The 20,457-nt window shown below is 43.8% G+C and overlaps 1 protein-coding gene across 4 annotated transcripts in view; it reads right to left on the bottom strand.

The window, feature by feature from the left end:
- Window positions 1-582: 582 nt before the first annotated feature.
- The window catches only part of SHROOM4 (shroom family member 4), a 221,970-nt gene continuing 202,095 nt past the window's right edge, over window positions 583-20,457 (bottom strand). For all 4 annotated transcript variants that reach the window (XM_044234583.1, XM_044234586.1, XM_044234585.1 and 1 more), the window contains 5 exons: window positions 15,254-16,048; window positions 10,872-11,021; window positions 9,822-10,002; window positions 5,581-5,850; window positions 583-4,240 (listed from right to left, as the gene is read on the bottom strand). In XM_044234583.1, coding sequence (XP_044090518.1) covers window positions 3,971-4,240; window positions 5,581-5,850; window positions 9,822-10,002; window positions 10,872-11,021; window positions 15,254-16,048 — 1,666 coding nt within the window. In that variant the 3' untranslated portion in view covers window positions 583-3,970. The remainder of the gene's footprint in view (window positions 4,241-5,580; window positions 5,851-9,821; window positions 10,003-10,871; window positions 11,022-15,253; window positions 16,049-20,457) is intronic.

Below are 20,457 nucleotides of genomic sequence, written 5' to 3'. Positions count from 1 at the left end.
TGTTAATGCCAAAGCTGGACACTTCCCACTCTATCACACTGGCAATCTGGAATAGGAAGAGATCACTTGGGATAAAAATGATGTATATACTGAGGGAAAGAGTTCAGGGTCAGAGGTGCTGCCTGGAGTGCATTTGGGTCTAAACCTTGAGGTTATCTTGGAGAGTGGATCAGTGAGAACTGTGCTCTTCAGGTTGCTGAGAGGCAAAGTGTGAGACTGGACTATAAGGTAGAAGATGATGCTAGTAGACAGAACACATAGCTGGATGTGGTCTAGAAAGTGCCCCACCTCTCTGTTCAGGCTAGACTCCAGAAGGGACTCTCTACTGCTAAGGTCTACCTTAAGATTACACCTATTGTTGACTCTTCCTGAATTCTAAATTATTTTACTGGGGTTAATGAATAGTATAGCATCAGTGCTATCCCTCAGGGACCAGGGTAAGAGTAGGGATGTGGGTAAGGTTCTGGTCAGATAGTTACATATGAAGGATTATAGATAGGTAACCAAATTCCTTTCCAATATTTTTCAGTAGAATATTAGAGAATTTCCATCACCTCAGTCAAAACACTTGAGATAATCTTATTTTTTTTTTTTGTCCTTAGCACCCTTTATTGAAGTATAACCCTTGATGACAATCTGGCAGGCATATCAATGTCAGCCAAGACAGGAGTGGTGGAGGACACAATCTCAGAAACAATTAGATTCAGAAAAACAATAGCTTTACATGGCATAGATGACCCCCAACAGCTGTACAACAAACACTGGTTCTTAATCGATAGAAATTGCCCCCTGCCCCACCCCCCTCTAAAGATCTACTAATCTTCAAAGAATATAATACACTGTTACAGAACTGTTACTGACATAGACAACTCCTTTGCCAAAGACAGTGGGAGTCACCAAGCTCCAAACAGGAGGAAGTAGCCAGAAATGTGCTCAGATTCCTCCATCTGGGACTTGCTATGGGCAGAGCAGCACTTTCAGGGAGACTGGGGTTCAGGTTGTGGTTCTGGTTCCCCCAGGGAAGCTTTCTGACACAGGGGGCTAAATGGAAAACAGAGCCTGATCCTGGATTTGAAAAAGTCTTTTTCATCTTTTATCCTCTTAGCTCCTCTGCATTGTCTCTTCCTTTCTGGGGTTTTGTTTTTAGTGTGTCTGTCTCTCTTGGGTTCCCCTTGAGCATTTACCACTAAGCCCTGGCTGAGTCTGTAGCTGGTGGGACTCAAGGAGACTTAACTACCCAGAGCCCGGGGTTGGGGTAGGGGAGTAAGAAGGGACAAGCGATAGTAACCCTTGCACGGATTCCTCTCTATCAAGCTATTACCCACTGGGGCCTGTGTGAGTATTTGAAGAGAGAGGACAGAAGTCAGGACCCAATAACTCTCTTTGGGGAAATCCTCTGGCCCACCTTCCACACTGCTACACACCTCAGACCTTGCCAGAGGGCTGAGCCCAGGAAATGAGAACAGGGGAGAGGCACTGCATCTCAAATAATACTGACAGCTCTGAAGAACCATCATTCACATCTGTAGCTTGGGGCATTAGTTCCTGTTTAGTAGCAGACTTTTGTCTGCCAAGCTTCACTGCTCAGTATAGGGGTTATTTTATTAAGTGCTTTAGAAACCATCCTTCTGGTGAAAATGAGCATCCTTTTGTTCTGATTTCAACTCTAATCTCAGGTGGGATGAGGGACAAAAATAACATAGTCAATAGTACTTCTAGAGTGATAAATTTAATATACAACCAATCTAATGCTGACTAGGAAAACCCAGAATGTGGTCTTTGTGTCCAGGTACTCTTTTCCCTGTGTCAGTGTTCCCAAAAAGCTGTTTTAGCACCACCCCAAATCTTAGAATGATGGATTATGTTGGCCTCAAACCACCCCCATACAGGACATCTCAATTTACTCCTTATTTATCCTAGAGCCTGTTTAAGAAAAAAAAAAAAAAAGATGACAACAGCAGCCTCTATTCATAGCACTCCCCCACCTTCCTCAACCTTGGCTTGGGTAAGCCTAGCCCTTTACAAGCCATCAGCCTTCCTGAATAGCATAGATTCCTCCACTTGAGGGGAGAATGGCAGGTTGACATTTTAACAGTGGTTCTGATAGCAGCAGTTCACTAAGAGCATACCAAGGGACCCCCTCAGGACACACAGCTGGCCAAGATTCTTCCATTGTTTCCAAATACAATGAAGAGGAAATGGAAGCTAGAGAGCAGTATTTGTAGCAGCAGCAAAGTTCTTTGGCAAATTCTTTGGCTGAATGAGGCATCCCTGCTGCTACAGTTCACCTCCAAGGACCCTGGGAAACTCAGCAGTAACTAGAAGAGATGTCAGGGCTTAACTGGGCAGGGCTGTGCAACAGGAACCAGGGGCTCCAGTGAGCGAGGAAGAGGGAATGGAGCTGGATAATAGGCTAGAGTTTGGTCACAGCTCCTTTCCTGCTGTCGCCCACCTGAGGGATTTTCCAATTTTCTAGGACAGGACCTTGGCAACAATAGCAGCGTTCATTGTTTGTGTGCCTAAGATCCTGGCTGGGTCGCAAGTTGCTCTGGGCAGGGGTGGAGGGGTGGGTTGTGGGTTGGGGGGGTGGTTTATGAAGGGGTGGCCCTGACTGGAGCTTCTAGCTACCATGAATTTCAGTTCCCTGGGTCAGGCCAGAGGCTGGAAAAAGCAAATGTGAGATGGAAGATCTCCTGAACTCTCTGCTACCCAATTTCTTAGATGGGAGGTGGTAGAAAAATGGGTAAACCCTTAAAACTTAAACCTGTTGGGGAATGCTAAGCTTATGGTTATCCTGATGTCAAGGAAAGTATAGGGCCAGGCCAAAGTAAGCTGAGTTCAAGGTGAAAACTCCTTTCGTAGACCCTTGTAAACTTCAGGGAAAGAATTCAAGACTTTGGCTCTCGCAGGGTTGGCAGGGGCGAAGAATTTGAGGCTTTGGCTTTTGCTCATCTAACCTTGGTGAAATTCAGGCTGATCTACAGAAAACACCTTCCTTCTGGAATTACTTTTCCCTCTCTGATTCCCCTTTTCTCACCTTCTTAGTTAACAAAAATGAAAAAAAAATCAAAACATAAAAATAAATAAAATCAAAAGGTCATTTAAAGTACAGCAAAGAATCCCTTCCTCAATAATGAAATGTGTATCCAGAAGTCAGCTTTAGTGGAGCTCTTAATGGCCCATAGCGTGAAGACCTTAGGGTAGGCACCTATAACCCCCAGCAAGGAAAGGTAGGAAGGGACAGAATGTGGTAGGCCAAAAGTCTCAGGACAGGAGGAAGGCCACACTAGCCAGGGCAGAGAGTAGGCCTCCTTCCCCCTCAGTCAGCTGCTGGGGAAGGTGGAAATGGAGCTGATTCATGTAAGCCTAGCTTCTGCAGGGGCACCTAGGGGTTCCCAGTCTTTGCTTACATTGTTTCATGTAATTTCTTCTTTCTGTGCTTCCCACTGCAAAGCTTACATGAGGCCCTTAAATTGGTGGTGAGTGATACCTTCAAGACATTCAGATCTCTGTGGGAAATGGCTGGGCAACGAACCTTGAGCAGGATGGAGCTACACAGGCAGATTCTCTCTGAGCCTCAAGAGGCGGATTGTGGTGTGGATGGGTGGTGAGTGCATGATGTCTTTGGAGTCCTGGTACCAAGAAGAATGAAGACATTTTTTTGGTTCTGTGTGCAGTGAGTGCTTGCCTATGCAAACTGTGGGAATGAGAGTGTGGTTGTATAATCACACCTTGCTGCAGGCACTTCCTGCTTCTTGCTTCTCCCTAGGGTAGAAGTTTGGGGCCTCCTCAGGGACTCCTAGCTGGATGGGGGTATTGCTAGGTGAGGGGCAGTGACAGATGTCCAAGGTAGAGGCTATGGAACAAACTGCTAACTAACTGCTATCTACTTGCTAACAAACTGCTAACAAAGGTTGAAAGCACTTCCCGTTGTGTCTGGGCAGGGATGGCATGTCAGTCTACTGGTGGATTAGAAATTGCTGGGCCCCAGGAGTAGGCTCTCCCTGAGACATTTGAGCTGCTCTTCCCCAAGCTTGATCTTCTCCTCCAGCTCTCGCTGTTCGATGATGAGAGCAGATTTCATCTTCACAAAGTGCTGGTAGTCTTGGAGCTGGTCCTGAGGCAGGTAGCGGGAGACCATGCCAAACACCAGCTTCTCCCGGCTGTCCACATGCTCCTTCAGCTCCTTGGCATCTGCCAACTGCCCTGTCAGCTGCTGCTTCTTCTCTATCAGCACCAACTGAGGAATCAGATAGACCAGTTAAGAGCCATCCCAGTTCCCAGTCGGCTGCCTAACCCATGGCTCCACCAGGAACGCTACTGCCAACAGCTCCCCACTCTGTGCTAACTCACCATCCCTAGACTTCCTACCATAAAGTCCACCTACATGCAAAAGCCCTTCTTTCCTAGAGCAGCGGGGAGGATGAACACAACAGTGATTCTGGATGGGGCGATGTGCATTCACCCCTTTCCATCCCTAAATGGTCTTTCATCCATGGACCACCACCGGGGTTTGGGTGGGGGAAGGCTCTGACAAAGCCAGCTCATGCCCCTTCCATCCAGAGAACAAAGATCACTGTGACGGTGCTTTCAAAATGGTGTGTGTCTCTGTGTTGGTGTACAGGTATGAGTGTACATATCTGTGTGTGTACGCATGTGCATATGTGCCTCTTATTGTGGATTCCATTTTGTATCCCAAACCACTTCTGTGTGGAAAGGTAATGTACTTTTGGGTCAGGGATATGTGCAGAGTGGCCCAACCTGTGAAACTGATAGACCCCCAATCTCAGCTACTTGGTGAGACCTTGTCCTCCAACTCAGAGAGAAAACGAGGTGAACTTGCCATTGCTGCTGCTACTATTACTATTACCAGCAGCACCACCAATACCACCACAACTATTCCTACTACTACTCTTACTACCACCATCAGTACCAATACTACTATTACTACTGTTATTACCACTAACGCCAATAATACCACCACTACCACCACTACACTACTACTATTACTACCACTATCACTATCAATACCACTACCACTACTTCTACTACTACTACTATTATCACTGGCAGGTAGCACTCATTCAGCTTTTACCCTGTTCCAGGCCCTGTTTTAAGTAATTAATATGTATTATGTTATATATTTATTTAAGATTTTATTTATTTGAGAGAGGGAGAGCACTGAGGGAGAGTGAGAGGGAAAAGCAGACTCCCCACAGAGCAGGGAGCCCAATGCAGGACTCCATCCCAGGACCCTAGGATCATGACCTGGGCCAAAGGCAGATGCTTAAATGATTGAGCCGCCCACATACTCTGGATTATCTAATTTAATTTTTAGAACCCCATGAGGTATAGGTAGTGTGTTTTTGAAGAGACTGAGACAGAATACAGTTAAGTTGCCCATAGTCACACAGTTAATTGTTGGTAGAGCCAGAATTTCCAGGCACTTAAAAGCCAGTGCCCATACTATGCTTTATTGTGTCCCAGATAAGCCAAACTTGAAAAAGGGAGCCCCGAGAAGGAACAGATAGCATTTCCCCCACCTAACCCCCTCCATCTGTAAACTAAACCCAACTCTACCTTCTCCTGGTTGGTCTCTGAATCGATGCTGTTGAGAGCATTCTCCACCCGGGCCAGTCGTCCAGAGAGGGACAGCAACAGGTTAACCACTTTGTCCAGGTCCCCGATAAACAAACGGTATTTTTCAAACTCATTGGATTTACAGACCGCTTTTAGGTTGGCTTCCACCTCCTCCCCAAGGGCAGAATTGGCACTGATGTCCTCTAGCAGTCCTCGCTGGGCCTCCCGCAGGACAGAAAGTTTTCTACTGATGCTCTCAATAAGCTGTATCTAGGAGAAATCAATAGGAGAAGGCAAAGGATGAGAATGGGGACTCACAGAAACTGATCTGTGCCTGTAACCTCTGTTTTGGGATCCCTGAAAGAGATGGTAGACTCTACACATCCTCAGAAACAAAGGAAACCCGAGCAAGTCATGAGAAATTCGTTTTCTGGACAGGCGTCCTCTATCTCACCTATTTCTTCATATCTCGTAGGAATCTGCCATCACCAAATTTCTTGGCATCAGGTAAGTGGTACCCATGGGCTAATTCTCATTTGCCAGATGTAACTTAATAAATACTTGCTGAGACCACTTAATAAATAGGAATTGGAATGCTTGTGAGAGCATGGGTTGGAAAAGCATTGTCATCAAGTGTTTGCCTTTGGTTTCATTGATTGTCCTTCAATCCACTCAAGTACCTCTTCTGTGCATGGCACTGTGCTGGCTCTTCATCCCCTCTCCGTTTGGCTTTTGAGGCCTTTTGGATAAGACTGTGGGTTCTGAAGTCCCCATAACTAGGTCTGACTTCTAGTTCTGCCCCCTTCCTGGCTGTGTGACCTTGGGCAAATTTCTTCATGGACTTTTACACTCTTGATTGGCAGAATAGGCATAACTGCAGTACCCACCTCATTGAATGAGATAATATGTACAACGGGCTTAGCAGGGACTAAGTGTTTAATAAAGGCTGGCTGCTATTGCTGTCATTCAGCCTGGCCCCACCCTACCATTCCAATCTCAAGATTCAAGCTTTCAGGATTTGCCCCTCATTCCATCTGCATTTACAACACTCATCCACGCGTTCCTGATTTGCTTTATGCAGTTCTACCTGCTCTCCATCTCTTCCTTCACTTTGACTAATCCCCTTCTTTCTTGAGAGCCCAGCTTTGCTCCCACCCTCCCTGCAGGAAACTTCTCCATAGCCCTTCCTTTCAATGATCTCTTTTTCTGAACTCTCCTGTCTTTCAGAAATAGAACACTAGAGTGTAATTTGAAGTTGTTCATTCCCTGTTTCACATGGGTACATCTGATCCCTCTTCTACTGATGATAAGTTTCTTTTTTAAAAAAAGATTTTATTTATTCATTTGAGAGAGAGGAAGAGCATGCACAAGCACGGGTAGCAGAAGGCAGAGGCAGAGGGAGAGAGAGAAGCAGGCTCCCCGCTGAGCAGGGAACCTGATGCTGGGCTCGGTCCCAGGACCCTGGGATCATGACCTGAGCCAAAGGCAGACCCTTAAACCGACTGAGCCACCCAGGTGCCCTGATAAGTTTCTTAAGGGAAGCACCTCCTGTGTCTTCTGATCTGTCTTGCCTCTGGGTGTAACCAGTTCTGGAACTCGACTCACAGGAAGGTAGTGTAGTAGAGCAGCCATTTGGAGTCAGAGATGCCTGGATTCCAATTCCACCCCCTCCAAAGTGTGTGACCTTGGGCAAGATACCCAATCTCATGGAGTCCTTTGTTTCCTCATCTGTAAACTGGAGAAGCTTCTCCTCTCCTCCCACTCCCCACTACCATTGTGAGGGTTAAGTTAGATCATGGAAGTAAAATGCTTCGTATTTTGCCTGGCACCTTAAGTGCTCAATATCTGTTTAGTATTGCTGCTGCTGCTGCTGCTGTTATTATTATTATTAATCATGCACTCTGAGCTAGTAGATGCTTGCCTAGTGCAGTCCTAACAAGAACTGAGCTGCCTCTGGGTGCTCACAGTTTCTGCTCAGCATCGCACTATAGTTAAGGGCATGGACGCTAGTGCCAAACTACTTGGGTTTGAACCCCAGTTCTGCCACAAAGCACCAGTGCAACCTTGAGTAAATCACTCAACCTTTCTGTGCTTCAATTTCTCCATTTAAAAAATGGGATAACAATAGCACTTACCTCATAGTACTGTTCTGAGAATAAAATGAGTTAATACAGGTTACACACTTAGAATAATATCTTGTATCTTGTGTATATATATTGAAGTACTCTTCAGTGTTTTTTCTTTTCATATATATATATATATATTTTTTTTTTCTTTAGGTAGAGAGGGGGAGAGACAGTGCACACGAGCGGGTGGGGAGGGGCAGAGAGAGAATCTTCAGCAGACTTCACACCCAGCATGTAGCCCAACACAGGGCTCTACCTTATTATGGCTCTGAGCTCATGACCTGAGCTGAAATCAACAGCTGAATGCTTGACTGACTGAGCCACCCACACACCCTGCTTCAGGGTTTGTTTTATTATTACTCACACCCAGGCACTGTGGGACCACAGACTTGTTGTTTTCTAGCATGTGTTCCTTTCTAGTGGTTTATTTAGAAATGTCCAAGGAGAAATGTCCAGGAAATGTCCCAAGAAAGTCTTCTCTGGGTCCAGGGCCTGGTATCTATTTCAGAACCAGTCAGAAGTCAGGAGATCACCATGATCTTAACACTGAAGCATCATAGGTTTACATGTAGGGAAAATTCTAAAACCCACTGGGAATTAGGAATCAATGCTACAAATGAGATGACATAATTAATTAGATGCCAAGAGGGTCCCAGTTATACCTCTTCCTTTTGCTTTCCCAAACAAAACTCAATGCCAGGGACAAGGGAGGGCTGGGGGACAAACGATTAACTTGGAAAATCACCTACCCACCATAGCTCTTGGGTTCCATCATTCCATAGATCTGGAAGGATGCAAACGAAGACAGCCCTTTGTTCTTGGCACCTACTTTTGCAACCTGAACTTCAGTCCTGGGGAATGTGTACTGGATAGAGTTGAGGAATCATCACAGACCCAGCTAGAGCAGGAGTTGCTTTTCTAGGATATTGCAAATTGGTGACCTTCTTCACCTGTCTTCCTCAGACAAAAGCTGTCCTAGATTCCCCACAATCACTTCAAATCACTACCTGCTATTCCGTGCCTTGCCATTTCTGGTCATTTTTCTCTTTTCCTGGTCAGACTCTTATTAGCTTTGCTCCTAATAAAGAGGTCCCAAGTAAGCCAGAAGCAGCCTTGCCATGCTCAGGGAACACAGAAGCCAAGGAGGCTGGCATCTGGATCAATACAACTCTGATACCACCATGCTTCCAATTCTTTCCCTGACATTTTGCTTCAGATTTGAAAGTGGTGGGGGGTCTCCTGCAAATGGCCTTGAGCTTTCCTACAGGTCATGTCCTGAATGAGAAGCATGGGCAGAGGAGCAATTTATATTGAGTTCAGATGTTCACAAACTGGTAAATTAGGCCTTTGAGGTTACCATGGAAACCTTATTTGCTTACGAAATAAAATGGGTAAGTGCAGGGAGGGCAAAGTGATTCCAGGAATTTGATTAGAAAACTAGCCTAGTGATGCTTACAGGAAGAACAGGGAGGCTTTGCAGCAAAAACATCATTTCTATCACTTGTTCTACTATTTTTGAGAGATTATGGATTATTCTTGCAAATAAATACTAACGTTTACCAGCCTCCATGTTCTCCTTTTTTTTTTTTTTTTTTTTTGGCTTAGTTAGCCTATTCCCTCACCCAGAAAGTGATACAGAGAATACAATCAATGCCTGCTATTGGTTTGAGCTTGCTGGCAAAACCTGATGTACCATGGGCAGCAAGTTACTTACAAGGCTGGCTAATTTCAGAGGGACTGCGTGGTCAAGTAGGAAGTGTAACAGTCTTGACTTCAATTCCTGGATCTACCAGTAGGTCTATAACTCTGGGCAACCTAATCTTCTTAACTGAAAAAAAGGGGATCACTGTCTAGTTGTTTTAGGGATTCGAGAGACACAGTGATGATGATGATGATGATGATTTCTACTACTATCATTACTCTTATTGGCTGGATCAAAAAGAGACCGAAGTTGCATTTGTGAGGAACCCAAAGAGACTAATTTGATGTCCATACTGAACAGGGACAACTTGGTACAGGGATGTACCAAGTTGTTCTGGAGAGTGTAGAGGGCAAGTCACCCTCCAATCACACAAATTAAATGCTAAAAATCTAAGACATATTAGAAAACTTCACCTTTTTTTGAGCCAGTTCATGGTCAACTTCTTCCTCTTCCAGGCCAATCTCTGCCATTTCGGGTTGGTCTTTCAACTTGTTCAACAGTTCTGCCTTGGCCACAGAAATATTGTAATAGGCTGAGTAAGAGGTAGGCATCCCTGGGGCCCCCAGAGGAGGTGAGAAGTGCTGAAATTCTTGTCTGTGGAAACAAAGAATGACCATTTGAACACCTCTGTTGAGAGGCTCCTAAACTTTCTGCTTCTTAATTTCCCCATTTGTGAAAACAGGACCCTGCTTCACCAAGGAGCTATGGAATAAGGAAATGATGGACCAGGAATCACTGATGAAATGTCAACTGGCCACATGAAGATTACCCAAAAGCCAAGGCAAGGCCAACTTTGAGAACTTAGAAGGCTATTTCTATGCCCCTGACTTCAACAGGTGGGGAAATTCTTTAGGGATGATTTGGTTTGGTCAGCGCCCTACTAAGATCCAGAAAGACTAGAAGGCTACAAAGTTCTGAGCTTCTGATTTTCCATGATTCCCTTCAATTCATGGCCCTGGCATATAAATCCCCAGGGAGGGAGGAGGTAGCAGGGATATATCTGAGACCTTAGCTATACATCCTCCAAGACTGTTGGCTTCCCTCCTGCCCAGCCTGCATTGCTGCTCTCTCCAGCTCTATCTAGTCTACTTGCTTACAGAGGCACCCCACAGCTTTCCTGGACACTCTCATAATTTATTCTTTCCCGGTGGTGCCACTCCTGATTGACGTGGCCCCTCCGCTGCAGATCACCCACAGCAAAGAGGACACTTGTGACTTCAACAGTGGTCACCATGCTGGAGGCTGGGGTTAACACCCCTGCCAGGGACTGGTTACAGCCTACCACATGTTTCATGAGCTCTTCTGAGACTGCCTGTGAGGCAGGCCTTCAGCCTGGGAAGGGATAGCATCTCTCCACTTCGGGCATATCCCCAAAGGCCCCAGCCTCCTCCATGGTTGCAGAATGAAATGGGGAGAAATTGTAACCCGTGGCACCCAGGGGCTTGACAAGTGTAGCGGCAGACCCTGTTGTCTTGGGTTCACTGAAGCCTGTGGGGCTGAGGTGCTGCTTCTCAGAGCCCCAGCCCACGAAAGAGAACTGCTCCTCAGGGAAGAAGTAGCTCTGGCTCCACGCTGGCGTGGGTTTGGACTCTTCTGCCATCGAGGCTTCTGGTCTGGTGTGAGGAAGGAAATAAAGAGAAATGCTTTAATATCAGGTTTCAGTGACAGAAGGGCAAATAATTCTACCCATGGCTTATGCAACAGGGAGGTCCACCCCCACTATATTCTTGAAGCCTACCAGCCACCCCAACCTTCCACCTGTCTGTGTCACTGACCCTTTGCTAACCTCTAGCTATTTGAAAGGAAAAATAGGAGAAACTCATTAGTCATTTTTGCAGCTACTTGCAGCTCTTAGATAAAGGTCAAAAATAATGGTTAAAAGGCTCCACAGCTATTTACTGATTCATGCTATGCTGCCTCCTAATTCACCACACAAAAGAAACTTGGGCATGCCAATGTTCCTCATCCAAGGTATTCATTTTACCTGTGGGTTTTTAAGATAATAACACTAATAAACGAACAACACTAGCTAATATTCAGACATGGCTTACTATGTCTTAGAAGCTGTCCTATGATGTGTTTTTCTGTATGTGAGGGGTAGGGGTGTGTGTGTGTGTGTGTGTGTATACATAGAGATTAAAAATGTAATGCTCACAACAACCATTTTACAGGTAAGGAATATGAGGCACTGAGAAAGTGGAAGAGGAAAAGTGACTTCCTCAAGGTCACTAAATAGTAAATGACAGACCCAAGATTTAGACCGAGGCAACCTAAGTCCACTATGTCACTATGCTATCCTGCCAAAGTGACAACCTGACATCATATAAAACCTTGCATGTAAGGAATTTTCTGGCTGGACTAGATCTTTGTTAGCAGACAAGAGAGAACATTCTGGAAGGAATATGAATATATGAACTTAGGGAATTCTTACCTATGAGAAAAAATATATAGGACATGTGTGAGAGAGTTCAGAGTCAGAAAATGCTGAGAGAAAGTACAGAATTAAGGGGGAAAAGGGATGTGGCTGCATGTCACTTATAATTCAATAAAACTGGAAATATTTTTTAAGGGATATACTAATTATAGACTCAGATCGCAGCAGACACAGCCCTATACCATGTCACAGTGTATCATATTAGGCATTATGTCTTAGTGCCTCTGTCCTCATAATCTCCACGGACAAGGCAGAAGTTACAGGAAATCTAAGAAACATAATCTGCATTTGATAAGGAACACTGAAGCAAAAATCAGATTCCTTCTGCAGGGCACTGAGAGGAAATGCATAGAGCTCAGAAACTAAACTATACCTGTACTCAAACCAGAGTTAGGAGACTTAACACTTGAATATTCCACTAACCTGCTTTCATATGTATCCCAGCATTTTGTAACTGAATAGTATCTGGGTTATGGAGATGCTCTGGTTTGACTTGGCTGAAATTAGCATGTCTTTTTTTTTTTTGCATTTTAGATTCAAAATACAATACATCTACCTATCCCTAAGACTTATCCCTTAAAAAAATCTTAAAGCAACTTCCTTCCAGTTAGAACCCTATGCTCTCCCAGGGCCTGGAATATGATCTGGAGGAGTACAGAGATCTTGGGAGGATGTAATGGGCACAGTGAACCACATGACCTGGGTTCCGACACCCTGTGATCTTTAGTTCCCCTGTGCCACACTTTTCTCACCTACAAGATGTAGGACACTAATGGTATCTATTTCATAGGCTGGTTGTGAAGATTAAATCCATCAACACACAAAAGTGCTTAGAACAATGCTTGGCCCATAGGAAGTAGGCAAAAAAATATAACAAGACAGGAAACAACGTGTGTTGGAGAGGATGTGGAGAAAGGGGAACCCTCTTACACTGTTGGTGGGAATGCAAGTTGGTGCAGCCACTTTGGAAAACAGTGTGGAGATTCCTTAAGAAATTAAACATAGACCTTCCCTATGACCCTGCAATTGCACTACTGGGTATTTACCCCAAAGATACAGATGTAGTGAAAAGAAGGGCCATCTGTACCCCCAACGTTCATAGCAGCAATGGCCACAGTCGCCGAAGTGTGGAAAGAACCAAGATGCCCTTCAACGGATGAATGGATAAGGAAGATGTGGTCCATATACACTATGGAGTATTATGCCTCCATCAGAAAGGATGAATACCCAACTTTTGTAGCAACATGGACTGGACTGGAAGAGATTATGCTGAGTGAAATAAGTCAAGCAGAGAGAGTCAATTATCATATGGTTTCACTTATTTGTGGAGCTTAACAAATAGAATGGAGGACATGGGGAGATAGAGAAGAGAAGGGAGTTGGGGTAAATTGGAAGGGGAAGTGAACCATGAGAGACTGTGGACTCTGAGAAACAATCTGAGGGGTTTGAAGGGGCAGGGGGTGGGAGGTTGGGACAGCCTGGTGGTGGGTATTATGGAGGGCACGGATTGCATGGAGCACTGGGTGTGGTGCATAAACAACGAATTCTAGTACACTGAAAAGTAAAAAAATAAAAAATTTAAAAAAAATATTAGCTTTGTTGGGAATAATGCTGTTCCTTAAATCCACACCATTCAAAGAGGCATCTATAACTGATTCTCTGCAACCACAGCTAGCTAGGGCTGTGTGCAAACAGATGTTTCCCCTTGCAACCTATAGTCATTAAACAAAATAAAGATCTCTAGTAATAGCAGTTTCCTTCTCTCTGGCAAAGGCACTAAGGTGAATGGAGGTACATAAAAGGAGGAAGGAGTAGGATGCTGAAAGGGCAAGTCTGGGGCCTGTAACTATGACCGCTGGGACCCTCTGCCCTACAGGGACCCAAAGGCCTCGTAAAGGCCTGGCTCGTTGCAAGAACAGGATCTTTCTGAGAGGCTGCTTAGGATGGCAAATGAAGCATAGGTTTTAGAGCATGCAGGTCTAGCTTTGGGATCGGAGTCCGTTAGTCCCTTATTTTCCTCAGCTGTAATTTCTTCATCTGTCAAATGGGAATCATCTGTCAAACGGCCTACAAGGCTATTGGGGGTTAAAGGAAATCAGCGGGATAAAACGACTAGTGGTGTGTGGCCCACACCAAATGCTTAATACCCATTCAGCTATTTGTTTATCTGTTCTGTCTTCTTAAATGTTAAGTGCCTACTCTCTGCTAGGTCATCTTCCCTTCTCCCTGCCGGGACAGGAAGCGACCACGGTCACTTTCCACAAAGCATGTTCTCATCACAGTAAGAACACTCTCCAGCTAGATGGACAGCTCAAGAAGCAGCCATGAGGACTCCAATGAGAGATTCTCATGGTGTCTAGGAGCTAGTTGGGCCCTGTTGTGCTGTGCTTGTTGACCTGGTGCTGGAAAACTCAACTAGGTCCAGATTGCTGGGTAAAGGAGCTGTGGTTGGGTAAGAGACAGGAAAACAAGGTACTTCTAATAGCAACAGTGTCTCAGGCCTGTTCCATCTCTAAGGGGATTTAAAGAAAGCACTTACAGTATAGACACTTGCCCCCCAGCCGTTCCCCCAGCAGAGCGGGGACTGAGCTCTCTGCAGGACGCCTGGCAGAGCTGAAGCCAGAGCTCTTCTGCTTTGGAGCTAAGACGACAACCACCAGGCACTGTATGCCATGCTGATGAGCACAGGCACAGGGAGGCAAACAGACACCAGCAGCCCCATGGCCAGACTACCCTCCTGCTTTGGCCTCCCTGCCCACCCCATCAACTGCTGCCTATGGCCCACCGAAGCAAATGCAAAGAGGCAGGGTAACAGGGCTGGGGGTGTTGGAGAAAGTGGAAGAGGCAGCTAAGAGTGACCTTAACTGTTGTAAGGAATGGGCAGGGCATAAAGCACCCAGCCCCAGGAACAACTGGGGGAGGAGTTTCAAAGCCCAGACAGGTCCTGGAGCAGAGGCTGGTCAGGCTGTGAGCAGGCCTCTCCTTCTATAGAGTGAGCAAAAGAAAAGGCAGGAAAGAGCCTGAGCCAGGCTTTGGGGAAATGCCAGGAGGCAACAACGGGTTTAATGTGTTCTGGCTCAGGGGCCTGACACTGATGCATATCTTAAAGGCAAACTGAGAAATAAGATAGTATTTGGACAGTGATATTTAAGAACCTCAACAACTACCATTTACCAAGCACCTACTATGAGCTACACACAGGGCTCTCTACTTTATAGAGCTTATCTTCATCTTAATGACAACCATGTGGAATGGGTATCATCATGCCCGTTTTCCTGGTGAGAAAAATGTGAGGCTGGGAACAGTTTAATTACTCAGTTAAGCCGAAGTCACACAGGTGGTAAATGGTGGAGGTGAAGTTCAAACTCACTCTGCAGGCATGTTGGGGACCTGTCTTTCATAAGCACTTACTTGGGGGAGTTGGTGATTTCCTTCTCTGATGTCCTCCAAAGCCCACCTGTACTGTAACAGCAAGGGGGCTGAGTCTTCTCAGGTTGAGATCCCAAGTGGCCCCTCACCGGAGGCAGGAAATCGCTGGGGTGGAGACCAGAGGACTCTTGTTCTGTTGGGTGCTTCTGTGAGCTCTGCTTTGAAGCCTCCGAGTGGCCAAAGCCCAAGGGTTGTGGCTGCTCCAGGACCTCTTCAGGATGGAGGGCAGTGCTACCAGTGGTTTCTGAACTGAAATACTGGGGGGGCAGCTCCTCTTCCTCCCCTTCCTCCTCTCCCCCTTCTTCCTCTTCCTCCTCTTCTCCCTCTTCTTCCTCCTCTTCCTCCTCCTCTTGTTGCTGCTTCTGTTGCTGCTGCTGCTGGGTTGACCGGAATAGCCTGTACTTCTCCCAGTTGGGAGGAGGAGGGCGAGGAGGAGGAAAGGCCTTCTTTCGGGCTCCCAAAGGATCCCGCTGGGTCTCATCAACTTTGGTAAAGAGTTCTCTCCTATGCTGCCCCCAGGCCCCAGAGCTCTGTGGCTCCAAGCTGATGTGACTCTCTGAGAAGGCACGACTCCGCAGCGGGCGGGGCATGGAGGCCATGGAGTTCCCCTCCTCATAAGCGGAAGTTTCCTCTGTTTCTTTCGAGGAGTGCTTGAAGTCTCCGAGAAGGTCAAGGGAAGAGATTGCTCGGTAGCTTGACAAGTCCAGTGCTGGGTTCTCAAGGCAAGGATGGAACGGTGTTGCCCAAGACAAGCTAGCCTTTGAATGAGCCATTTCCCTGCAAAACAGTAAGATGGAGAGTGTGTAAAACAAGCAAGATTCAGATGGCCCCATGTTTTGGATAACATCATTTCTGCAAATTTCAAGATGGCCATAGAACAATGCAAATATACATAGTAAATGCAATCATAAGAGTAGTAATACTAGCACTCAGTATTGATAGCTAACACTTAATCAGGTATGTACTGAATGCCAGGCACTATTTTAAGTGCTTTCTGTGTCCTAGTTAATATTCACAAATGACCCCAGAAGCTAGCTATTATTAGCATCTCAATTTTATAGCCAGGAAAACTGAGGCACGGAGAGGTTAAGTAACTTGCTCTGGGTCATAAAGCTGGTAAGTGGTAGAGCTAGGATTTGAAACTGGACAGTCTAGCTCTAAAGACCGGATACACACGGTACCCCATGATGTAGCACTCCAATTGAATGTGCTGTGTACTGGGGCTTACAAGTCTGGTTATTCTGTTATATTGTTTTTGTTTGCTTTGGTTTTAATCATGAAAAATGTTAAATATTTAGAAACATACAGAGATTGCTATAATAAATATTCATGTTCCCACCTACTGCCCAGGATTAGCACATTTTAATACTCTGCCATCTATACTTGATGATTTTTTAAAAAACAAATACATAATACCCTTTGTTTTCACTCCCCACTTCTATTCACCTGCTGTTTCTCCAGATGCACGCTGTACCGTGAATTTGACATGCTTTCTGTCCATGTTTTTATATTTGTACAAAAAAATATCAAATAGGCAACTCACAAATATCTACAATTTTGGGTTTAAAATAGCTCTTCTAGGGGCGCCTGGGTGGCTCAGTGGGTTAAGCCGCTGCCTTCGGCGCAGGTCATGATCTCAGGGTCCTGGGATCGAGTCCCGCATCAGGCTCTCTGCTCAGTGGGGAGCCTGCTTCCTCCTCTCTCTCTCTGCCTGCCTCTCTGCCTACTTGTAATCTCTCTCTGTCAAATAAATAAATAAAATCTTAAAAAATATAGCTCTTCTAATGCAATTCTAGTCAGAATTCTCAACAGGAATTTTTAACTATAACCTTTTTTAATTAATTTGAAACTTAAAGTAAGATATAATATTGAGAAGTATTTTGCTTCAGAAGAAATGGGTGTGAGGGATTAGGTATATTATAAAGCAATTATAATTAAAACAGTGTGTTACTGATTAATAGAACAGAATGAAAATCCCAGAAACACATCGATCTATAAAAACATCATATTTAATTCACCTTCTATAAGAAGGAGATAAAGGATGATTTTTTAAGAAAATTTTTTTGGAGGGGTGCTTGTTTGGCTCAGTCAGTTGAGCATCTACCTTCGAGTCAGGTCATGATCTCAGAGTCCGAGGATAGAGCCCTGCATCGAACTCCCTGCTCAGTGGAGAGCCTGCTTCTCCCTCTGCCTGCTGTTCCCCCTGCTTGTGCTCTCTCTCTCTTACTCTTGCTCTATCTTAAATAAATAAATAAAATCTTTAAAAGAAATACTGTCTTAAAAATCTTTTTTTTTTTTAGATAACTGCAGAACAGCAATATTTGGAGCTGCACCCTCTATTATATACCAAAATAAATTCCAGATTCAAGACTTAAGGGTGTGTGTGTGTGTGTGTGTGTGTGTGTGTATTTTAATGTATGTGTTATATGTGAATATATGTATATATATACTATGTTTATAAGAAAAAAAATATAAACAGATTAAAAAGACTGTCACTTGTGAGGCAAAATGAGATTCTCATCTTATAAGCAACTGAAAAAATATCCAAAGAAAGAAGTCCAGGCTGATTTAAATAAGTATAAAAATACGCATAAAAAGTCAAGCTTCTGTATAATAAAGAGTGACCAAAGTCAAAGGACAGCTCTTTAGTCTCAGAGTATAAAGAGTTAAGCCTCTAAACCAGAAGCTCTGGTTTCCTGCTGTAGCCTGTGAGCAATCAGCATCATGCTAAGTACTGCCTAGTGACAGGAAATTCCAGAAGTTCAGTTAATTCATCAGACAGAATACCCATTCAATAGTCATACTCAAGACTGAGAATATTTCTTTAAAAAATAATCATACACATAATGGTAGCTAAGCTCAAAGAGAATGAAGAACCAAATCTCCTTCAGTGAACTCATCTCCAGTCCCCATTGTGGTTAGCTTGTCACTCACATGGATCAGAAATTCACCTTCACACGTCCATCCACTATCCCTTCTTATTTGAGTCTTTGCCCACCTATAGTTCTTTAAGAGTTTAAGTTCCTCCTTGTGTACAAAGTGTTCTACCTGGCATTTTCTCCAGCAGGAAACAAACAAGGTGGTGAGTAGAGAGTAAAAGGTTGACAAATGATATCAGGCAGAGGACTTTCCTGACATCCTTATCTAAAATAGAGATGGCTTATCCTTCTTTCTTTTGTGCTCTATCCTTTTTCTATCCTTTTTCTTTTGTGTTCTTTCTCAGAACACACATCCCCACTTAACATTATATCACATACCTACTTTTACCTGTTTATTTCATGCTCCACTTTCTAACTAAAATGTAAGCCCCATGAAGGCAAGGATCTTATGTGTCTTATTTATTTAGTACCTAGTGCCTGGCAACACAGTAGGCATTTAATAAATTTTGTTTAATAAATGAATTAATGAATAGAAATATCATATGATCCATAAATTCCATTGGGTATTTACCCAAAGAAAACAAAGACACTAATTTGAAAAGATATCTGCACCTCCATGTTCACTGCAGCTTTATTTAAAATAGCCAAGATATGGAAGCAACCCAAGTGTTGTCAACAGATGAATGGATAAAGAAGATAAATGGATAAAAGATGGTACACACACACACACACACACACACACATACACACACACAGGGATATTACTCATCCATAAAAGAGGGTGAGATCTTGCCATTTGCAACAATACAGATGGACCTAGAGGGTATTATGCTAAGTGAAATAAGTCAGATAGAGAAAGATAAATACCATATAATCTCACTCATATGTGGAATCTAAAAAACAAAATGAACAAATAAAAAGCGGGTACAGACCCATAAGTGCAGAAAACAGTCTGATGGTAGCCAGACAGGTACACGTTGGGGGAGAGGGGATGGGCGAAATGGGCAAAGGGGAGTGGGAGATACAGGGCTCCAGTTACACTTGTGAGCACAGCATAATGTATAGACTTCTCAAATCACTATGTTGTATACCTGAAGCTAATGTAACTTTGTGTATCAAGTGTACTTCCATAAAATAAATGGATTCATGCCCAAAATGAAAGAAACCCAGCAACCATGACATTCATATCATAACAGAGTAGAATTATATTTTAAAGATTTTATTTGTCAGAGAGAGAGAGAGAAATCACACGTAGGGTGGAGGGAGAGGATCCCCACTGAGCAAGAAGCTGGATGTGGGATTTGATCCCAGGACCCCAAGATCATGACCTGAGCTGAAGACAGACACTTAACCAACTGAGCCACCTACAAAGTAGAATTAAAGGCAAAAATCAAATAATAAGACAAAGAGGGGCACTATAAGTTAGTGGTTAGAACACATGATTAAGATCTAACTACCCTAAATCTTTATGTGTCAACATAGCATCAAAATTAATAAAGCAAAGCCATAGGAAATGCAAAGGTAGAAAAAGGGAGCAATGGACTATGAGGCTGTTTCAGCTGATGACAGATATGACAGTCAAAACTAAGATAATGGGAACACTTAAATTTCTCTATTCTCAAGGGTCCATTGAACTGTTCATTCTTAAATTGACTCCATATTAAGCCAAAAATGAAAGAAGTACAAATAATGGTACCTAATAACAACATAACAACACAAGAAATTAGTAACAAAAATGAAAGACAAAAGCTTCTAGTACATAGAAAATAAAAGGGAAGAAAATATCCCCCAATATAGTCAAAGAAGGGATCTGATCTGAAATTGAAGAATACCTAAAAAATAACAATGAAATATCAGAAGCTAGAAAATTTGAATGAATAAAGCAGTGCTCACAAGAAAATCTGTAGCCTTCAATGCTTAAATTAATACATAAGAACAAATTAAGATCAATGAATTAAGCACTGAACAAAAATGTCAAGAAAAGAGCCACAAAAATAGACCCAAGCAAAGCAGAAAGAAAACTAATGGCAGAAATTAATACACTGGAAAACAAATGATAGAATTAATAATTAAAGCCAAAAGCTACTACTTCAAAAGAAAATATAAAACAATAAAAAAGATAAACCACTTGCTAATCTAATTAAAAACCCCAAATGCACAAAATTAGAAATGGAGAAATAACCACAGTTGTAGAGTAAATGAAAAGAGTAAGAGAATACTTTGTTCTACTCTATGAAAACAAGTTAGAAAGCTTAGAATGTTTTTCTAGGAAAATAAAAGTTACCAAAACCAATTGCAGAAGAATGG

This window comes from Neovison vison, chromosome X, assembly GCF_020171115.1.
Source record: "Neovison vison isolate M4711 chromosome X, ASM_NN_V1, whole genome shotgun sequence".
NCBI classification, from domain to species: Eukaryota; Metazoa; Chordata; class Mammalia; order Carnivora; family Mustelidae; genus Neogale; species Neogale vison.
Note: the sequence above shows the minus strand (reverse complement) of the source record. Positions and strands in the feature narration are given on the sequence as shown.